The 9,605-nt window shown below is 38.2% G+C and overlaps 1 protein-coding gene across 1 annotated transcript in view; it reads left to right on the forward strand.

Moving 5' to 3' along the window:
- Positions 1–8,961, forward strand: part of LOC126470708 (protein tipE) — an 82,891-nt gene extending 73,930 nt beyond the window's left edge. Inside the window, exons 2-3 of the mRNA XM_050098710.1 lie at positions 5,092–5,345; positions 8,916–8,961. Coding sequence (XP_049954667.1) covers positions 5,092–5,345; positions 8,916–8,961 — 300 coding nt within the window. The remainder of the gene's footprint in view (positions 1–5,091; positions 5,346–8,915) is intronic.
- Positions 8,962–9,605: the final 644 nt, after the last annotated feature.

Consider the following 9,605-nt stretch of genomic DNA (forward strand, 5'->3'; position numbering starts at 1 on the left):
TGCATTCATGCAGAGTTTCCAGTGTTGTGAGAGCTTTGTGCACCGGTGTATTGTCCTGATGTGAAAGAAATCTGTGTGCCAGTTTTCCATGATTAGATTAGATTAGATTAGATTAATACTAGTTCCATGGATCATGAATACGATATTTCGTAATGATGTGGAACGAGTCGAATGCCTTTATCTCTTCTCTCAAATGGCAGAGGAGGGTGTAATAGTATGATGCATTGATAGTTATGCCCTTTTGCAAGTAATCCACCACAATTACCCCTTCTGCATCCCAGAAGACTGATGCCATCACCTTACTGGCTGACTTTCGCACACACAATTTTTTTGAGGTAGTGGATGAAGAATGTTTCCATTGTTGTGACTGTTGTTTTGTCTCAGGATCAAAGTGGTGAACTTAGATTTTATCCATTGTCACATACCCTACATGAAAGCTATTTGCATCTACTTCATATTGATGGACAGTTTCTTCACAACACTGCACATGCTCCTGTCTCTGATCTGCATTCAAGTCCTTCAGGACCCACCAAAATGAAACTCTCCACATTCCCAAAATTTCCACAACAATGTCATGAGCACGCCCATGGAAGATTCCAAATGTGGTTTCAACCTGCAGAAATGGTGTTCGACGACCCTTTAAAATTGTATCGTGAATTGCAGTCACTGTTCATCAGTGGCAATGGTGACACGCTTTCTGCTCCTTGGTGCTTCTTCCATATTAGTTCTTCCACGTTTGAAGCTGGTAATCCAGTTTTTTCCTGTTGCATAAGATGGAGCACTGTCCTGAAGTATATTCCATATGTCCTCTGCAATTTCCTTGGGTGTCATACCCTTCAAATGAAGATATTCAATCGTAGTATGGTTCTTGATTCTCTTGATATTCACCATTTTGCTTACACTATGGTATACAATGCATCCTAGTGGCACAACTAATGAAGCTGGAGTCTCAAAATTTGACTTGCATACCCACAAAGGGTCCCCATAGAAGTAAGTGGTGGTGTTTGTGCAAGACATTATGGTAACTATCTGAGGTTATGAACTTTTCAACCATCCCTCATATTTGGCTGCTGATGGGGATCACTTTGAACACACAAAATAACCTCCCCCCCCTGCATGAAGTGTCACAGTATGTCATTTTGTCCCATTAATATTGACTATCAGAGAGTGTCTACATTTTTCTGGACCCTTCTGTATACAGTACTCTCTAACAAGAGTCTATAATTTCTTGTGAGAGTAATATACACTCCTGGAAATTGAAATAAGAACACCGTGAATTCATTGTCCCAGGAAGGGGAAACTTTATTGACACATTCCTGGGGTCAGATACATCACATGATCACACTGACAGAACCACAGGCACATAGACACAGGCAACAGAGCATGCACGATGTCGGCACTAGTACAGTGTATATCCACCTTTCGCAGCGATGCAGGCTGCTATTCTCCCATGGAGACGATCGTAGAGATGCTGGATGTAGTCCTGTGGAACGGCTTGCCATGCCATTTCCACCTGGCGCCTCAGTTGGACCAGCGTTCGTGCTGGACGTGCAGACCGCGTGAGACGACGCTTCATCCAGTCCCAAACATGCTCAATGGGGGACAGATCCGGAGATCTTGCTGGCCAGGGTAGTTGACTTACACCTTCTAGAGCACGTTGGGTGGCACGGGATACATGCGGACATGCATTGTCCTGTTGGAACAGCAAGTTCCCTTGCCGGTCTAGGAATGGTAGAACGATGGGTTCGATGACGGTTTGGATGTACCGTGCACTATTCAGTGTCCCCTCGACGATCACCAGTGGTGTACGGCCAGTGTAGGAGATCGCTCCCCACACCATGATGCCGGGTGTTGGCCCTGTGTGCCTCGGTCGTATGCAGTCCTGATTGTGGCGCTCACCTGCACGGCGCCAAACACGCATACGACCATCATTGGCACCAAGGCAGAAGCGACTCTCATCGCTGAAGACGACACATCTCCATTCGTCCCTCCATTCACGCCTGTCGCGACACCACTGGAGGCGGGCTGCACGATGTTGGGATGTGAGCGGAAGAGGGCCTAACGGTGTGCGGGACCGTAGCCCAGCTTCATGGAGACGGTTGCGAATGGTCCTCGCCGATACCCCAGGAGCAACAGTGTCCCTAATTTGCTGGAAAGTGGCGGTGCGGTCCCCTACGGCACTGCGTAGGATCCTACGGTCTTGGCGTGCATCCGTGCGTCACTGCGGTCCGGTCCCAGGTCGACGGGCACGTGCACCTTCCGCCGACCACTGGCAACAACATCGATGTACTGTGGAGACCTCACGCCCCATGTGTTAAGCAATTCGGCGGTACGTCCACCCGGCCTCCCGCATGCCCACTATACGCCCTCGCTCAAAGTCCGTCAACTGCACATACGGTTCACGTCCACGCTGTCGCGGCATGCTACCAGTGTTAAAGACTGCGATGGAGCTCCGTATGCCACGGCAAACTGGCTGACACTGACGGCGGCGGTGCACAAATGCTGCGCAGCTAGCACCATTCGATGGCCAACACCGCGGTTGCTGGTGTGTCCGCTGTGCCGTGCGTGTAATCATTGCTTGTACAGCCCTCTCGCAGTGTCCGGAGCAAGTATGGTGGGTCTGACACACCGGTGTCAATGTGTTCTTTTTTCCATTTCCAGGAGTGTATATCACTTTTTTTTTTAATTTTTCATTCTGCACCATAATAGTTTTATTTTGTGTTCCCCAGTTCATCTCATACAGCTTTCACACATATTAGTTACAAACCTGTCAGCAGTATCACAGGCTCCACATAATAAAAAATCTGTAAGGTGAACTACATATTTTATTGTTATTGTTGTGCTGTTAAGCTCATGGTTCCCCACCACTTTGCACCATAATGGCAGTTTTTGGAGTATAGATGTAAGTGTAATCTCACAAAATAAGTATCTCTCTTAAGTTATCAATAATTTGGAGGATGTCCTTACATGTTATTGACACAATTATTACTGAATCTTGCTCAGTTTAAAGTCTGAATTGTTCTCTAAAATGAACCATGTTTTGGATTTAAACTGTTTCTCTGATCAACATTTGAATCCCAATGATTATTTCACATATGCAGTGTTTCTCCATCTACATCTTGGAGCACATCACTCATACCTTATCTGGTACCACGCGCCACGGAATTCGAATCCGCACCAGATGTCATGGACGTCGAAGACCCATAGAGGTCTTTGCACCATCACGCTGTAAGCTGTGGCGGCGCGTGCCTCCTGGCCCGCTTTTAGTGTGAGGGTCCCAATGGCCAATAGCGGCGCCCCCAATGGCATACTTAAGCGCCTGTCTCGTGCTAAGCCAGCAGTCTAACATCGTGTTGCGTATCAGGACATATCGTCTCAGACAGCATATTGACTTCGTGTTTCTATTCCAGTGGACGTGGTTGTCTTGTTTGGTTCATTACTCTGTTGTCTGTTCTTGTTGTGTTATAAGGTCCTCCGCTGGTCGTGTCCATCCTCTCCTGTTGTGTTGTTGTTCGCGGGCTGCTCCGCGGGTCCCGCCGCATTTCCGTCACTACTACCCCACAACCGTTCCAGTCGTTGTTACAACACCTTATCATATTACTGTGAATTAATAGAATTAATTTACTGACTAGCATTCACATGTTGTATAACATTGATAAATGATATTTTGTCTGCACTGAAAACATACACTTACAGGACCTAGCAAATCTTTGGTCATTAGGCCACATGAGTCCCCAGGTTGATAATCCACAATTGAGTTTGTGTTTATTTACATCTGTCTGTACATGGAAGGATAGTCTCTAGCTCAGGTTATTCACATAACTTAATTTTGTTCAGCATAATTGATGTTATATGAAAAGCCTGCCACTGTGTTGTTCATGGTTTAAATAATGAAAAACTGCATGGTGAAGCTTTTCATTAATTAAATCGGTACTCATATAAATACTGGTAGGCAATTAGAACGAAGAAGTAGTAGTTTTGAGTGGTTTGTGATACACTGTCCATGAAGGTCTCAGAATGGATCAGTGTTTTGAAAGAAAATAAAGGTCTTCAGTACTTGAAGAACATTGTTCTTATTGCTCTTCTAACTTCAGATGGTTGAGTACCAAGGATATCCTCTACTCACATTACCCTTAACTGATTATTGAAGAGTATGTTCCTGTGAGCTGAAAACTAATGGTGAAAGGTAGTGGGTAGTCATATCACCAGACAGAGTAATTCTTGTACCTGTCTGCTACACCAGTTTGCTCTATTATGCAAGATCATCATGTAGTCAGTAAGCATGTTCTTCACAAGTACCTCACTCTTTGACAGAGAAGCAGATTGTACATATAACTTTGTTGGTCAAGGATAATGTTCTCTTGCATAGTTTCCAGGCAATAAAAAAATATGTATGTACTATGATGATATTCAAACTAGATTGCAAAAAAAAGAGCGGAATGTTTGAAAATAGGGGTGCACCAGTGGTATCTGTCTTTTTAACTGTTAGAGGTGTGGTAAAATACACAGTGCTGAAGTATAAATAAACACTTCCTGATAAGTGGTAGATTGATTAAAGCCTTCCTCAAGTTTCAGGAGTACTTAAAAAGCATCCGTTCAAGGTAGCATCACGACAGTTAGTTTTTTCATAACTGCAGTGCTCCAGCATCAGTCACAAATGTAAACTAGCGTTTCTGGTAAAATGACTTCAAAAGTTCTTCTTAAACACCCCCACTATAGTGAGGGTCTTGTTCCCATGAACAATGCAGTGTTCACAGTAAAGTGATTTTCTCTGGACAGAGAGCTATTACAAGAATGAAACAATGGACATTCCTAACAGAGAGAAAACACATGAAAACAGTAGTACAGTGTGTTAGTCCATAGCATGAAGAATTGTATTAAGTAAAAAACAATTAATTTAAAAAACTGAAGGAAAATGGGCTGACATGCTGAAATTCCTTAGTAGCCATTCCATATTAAGCACTCACTGAATTAAATTTATGAAGCATTTCTTTGCAAAATTGTTTAATGTATTTAAAGATAAAATTATATTTTTGCAAGAGAGGAAGGGAATGATTTCTCTAAAAATATATATTGTTCTGAATTTTTCAGGTTAACTGTACGGTCTTTGCCAAGCAGTATGGTGAAGTTGGGAAACAACCATTTCCTTGTTACTACAGCCGCACCTATCCAGAGATGGTTGTTGCACAGTACAGTTGGGAAGATAACTTACGTCAGCTAATATTGTCACTTCTCATACCAAATTTGATATTTGGTGTGTCAGTGGGTGTTTTGTGCTACTGGTACTGTCCTGGTTGTGGCAATGGTTGTGGCCAGAGTGCCAATAAATTCCCATGCAAGGAGGAGTGAGTACCTAACATGTACATTCACCATTTGAGAAGTCTAATGTTACATGAATCTAAACTGTTGCTTGTGATAACTTCAACTTGTGCTGATAACTTGATGCTTCTTTTTGTCACTGAATGAAATAAATAATACATTATAAAAATTTTGAAGTCAGGATATTTTTCTTGGATACTGTTGAGATATATTATATTAAATGGCTTTGAATAAATAAGAAAGGACAGTAGTGAACCAACTGCTGATACAGCTTACAGCTCAAGTTATGAGTTCAGGATTAGTACTCGAGCACCCATAAACAATTAAAGAGAAACTTTTGTGCTTGTCTGGCAGTAAATTAGAGAAACGTTTGCTGTTCTTCATGATTCTTTCTTCATATTCTTACAAATTACTTCACTGTTAGCTAGAAATAATTTTTTATACTCTACCTTAAAACTGTTAAAACAATTTTTAAATTATGTTACGTTGCAAGAATAGTATCAGTTCCAGTTCTGTATGTATGTAAATGTCCAGACTTTGTACTTCAGAAATGCATGGGTAATTGTGATATGTACTGTAAGAATGTAAAGTCCCTTATGCAAGTTTATACACAACAGTGCAATTTGGGGAAAACAAGATCTGCACTTATCATTTTAAATTAAATACAGAATGGCAAACAGAATAAAAATAGTCAATAGTATTTTTAGCTTTTAAATTAATAATTTTCTTCTAAAAAGCTAGAAGAGTAATATGTTAACACTGCACACCTCCTTCAACTTCAGATATGTTTCAAATTCTATCCTTCATTTCAGTCACTGAGGATAATCTCCTCAGTCCAAAACAATTATTGATTGCTTTTAGTGTGTTTGATTTATGATCAGGATTTACAACATTAACAGGAATAAAGATCTGTTTTCCTAAAATTGTGTGTTTCCCATACTGTATTTTCCAATATTAAACACACAAAATATCGCATGTAGTATTTGTCAAAACCTATCCAAATATTTAATTACAGTGTAACACAAGGTTGTAAAAATAGGATGCAGTGGACTGGTATGTTATCTGTCTACTTGGATCTTGGATGGTGTATAAATGTAAAATTTGCACATTGTAGTAAATGGTGCATGCTCATTTCGTCCCCTCCAGAATTGTAATCATCATTATTTATCATCATTACCACATCAGAAGGTAATAACACTTTTGTAGCAGACAGCTTTCCATTGAAGTGCACAAACTTTCTCTCCTAAGGATAGAATTACATTTAATTCCTTTTGAAAGCTAGATACCAGTATCTTAATTCTCATGTTGTCTCATTTCATGAGATAAAATGACAGAATACAGATGAGGATCCTCATTACTGAACTAGTTTGAGAGCTAATAAAGTGTTGTAAAATAAGGTGAATGATATAGTCAGTGAGATGATGAGAGGAGTATTTATCTGTGTTATGGAATTTCAGAAATATTGTGTATGAGTATGCTAAAGTATTCAAAAAATTTCAGAAGAAGGAATGAATGTAATAGATGTCACCAGCATAGCTTTAGATAGGCTACCTTACTATTTGTTGTAGGAAAGAACTTACAAGCACTTTACGCATGGCTTATTGATGTAATTATAACCTGATTAAAAAGCTAGAGAAGACAACAATTGTCACGAAGGAACACAGATGTTAAAAGACAACACAGTTATAAGGCATTTGACTTCACTTATTATTTCTGAATTTTTTAAGGAATTTTCCCAGTTATAGATAGAATACATGCTAAAAGAGTGGTGTATTTGTTTCATCAGTGTCTCTTTCACCATTAATTTGTAACATGGAACTGATCAGAATTTTAGCTCCTTGAAACATGTTTCAATTGCTTTAATTATCAAGGAAACAGAATCATAATTAGTGTCAGACACAATGAAAACAGTGATTTTATAAAGCCCTTGACTGAACTCAAGGTCTGTGAGAACATGCTACAACACATATGATGAAATATATCCTTCCCTTTTTAAATTTACAAATAAAAATGGTTGTAAGTCAGAGGTATATAATAACAAAAACTTCTCATAATTTTGACGAATATTTGGTGAGTCAACTCTGCACTACCCATATAATATTATTAATTTGTCTAATCAGAATGACTTCAGTGTTATCATAACAACAGTTTGTAGGATGTTTCCAAAGATAAATAAGTTGACTCTTATTAACGTTTAATTCACATAATTTTTAACTATATATTTAAGCTTCAGGTCATACATATTATATTATTACCAGTTTTGACTTATTATGTAGTCATTGTTAGATGATTATGTTATATAGTAACTAATCACCTGTTACAACTAAGAAGGCATTCTCAACTGTGACAGTTGATGAGTTACTGTGTAAGGCATCGAAATCATCAGATGATAGCTTGTTAATAAATCACAACTGCTAATGATACCACTTGTCTGACCTAATGCTGAAATATATAATAAACAATTGTACAAGTCATCACTGCATGTTCCTTAAAGCAGCATAGAGTTTTAATTTTAAGTTTTTTATGTATTAGTACCAATATTTCGTACACTGATGTGGCTACTTCTGTGCTGGAGCAAGTTTTTTATGCTCCATTTCTTTTACATTTGTCATGAAAAAGTCTTTGATATAGGCATTCCATAATGTCAGGGTAACAATGACTATGTCAGGATCAGAAAACAATATTAAGGTAAGGATAAACTCCTACTCACTGCAAATATGACACTCTGAGTTGCAGACAGGCACAACAAAAAAAGTTGTTGCACATTTAGATTTTGACCAAAGTCTTCTTCAGAAAAGAAAGCACACACACTTTCATTCAAGAAGCACACCTCACACACAGTGACTGCCATCATCAGCAGCTCGGACCAGAACTCAGATCAGAAAAATTTGATATGTTTGCTTAATTTATAATTTTCCTTGACAATGCTTTACACTTCTCAAAAACATACATACTCATCTTTATTAGCTTTTGACCATAGATTGGCCTCTTCTGACGTAATCACAATTTATAACATTAGTGGTAATAGGCCTTTGTATAATTTTTCAATATTCATTGAAAAGAACAACACAAGGATTACATGCACACAGGTAAGAGGAACAGGTTGCTGAACTGGTTTTACTTATTGAGCCACAGTAGATCTACAACTGAAAATGAAAATGATTACACAGTAATGGTGATGATGATGCAATAATGATGATGGCTCCATTGGCACGTAATTTGAAAATGTGAGTATGTTTTTTCTTTACTCTAATGAAACTGTATGCTTTATGATTGCTCCTTTCTGTCCAGCAGTCTCTCACTTAACCTTACTATTATTATTTTGCAAGATCACCTTACAGAAGCTTGTCTATCACTCGGAAACATATCACCACCCCTAAATGTTTATGAAAACACCTTTCTGTGTTTTGAGCCAAAGAAAAGCATGTAGCAGTTAAATTCCATGTGCATGTGTGATTGTAAACTGTAAACATAAACTAAAATAAAAAATTGAAATGGAAGAATGTCTCTAAAGTATTTGATAATAGCACATTACTGTTATAAGGAATTTTATGAAACATCTACAGTTATGACAAGTTTTTAAATATATTTTGCAGTGACCACGAGCATCATGAGACTTGTTATGAAGAAGAGGATTACTAAATCACAACTATGTTATCATCAATATTTAAACACTTCTGGAGACATTATTCAGTACTTTTTCAATTTTAGTCTTTTTTTCATTCTCCAAACTATGAATTGGATAAGTAAATGTATGATTTTTTTTTTATGTACAAGACCATGGATTCTAGATTTCTTAAATCTGGGTCTGTATCAATTTATCATATTTTTGGGTGTAGTTTGCCACCATCATAAATGGTGCTCCATTTGCTGCACAACATATTCAGTATAATTTACACTGTTCACATTTTTAATAACCGTAAGTTAATGTGAAGTACTTGTTAACTTTTGTGACAAGTGATCAATTTATTATATTGTTGTAGTCTTCCTATTATTTGTTCTACAAAAGAGAAACTATAAAAGTATATGATAAATATTTTTATTTCATTATCAAAGCATGTTTAATCTTCCTTTTAAAAGGAAAATTACTAACAGAACATGCTTAAATAAATTATGATCTGTGAAGACAATACAGATACTGACAAAATAAAGTTATAAGGCTATCATGTTCTTTGCTTCCTATTCATGTGTTTGTCATGGTTGTCCTTCTGTGAGTTTATAAGGATAACTATGGATTCACTTATACTTCAGTTGTTATTCTCTTCATGAACGTATCACCATATCAC

Source organism: Schistocerca serialis, chromosome 3 (assembly GCF_023864345.2).
Source record: "Schistocerca serialis cubense isolate TAMUIC-IGC-003099 chromosome 3, iqSchSeri2.2, whole genome shotgun sequence".
Lineage (NCBI taxonomy): Eukaryota > Metazoa > Arthropoda > Insecta > Orthoptera > Acrididae > Schistocerca > Schistocerca serialis.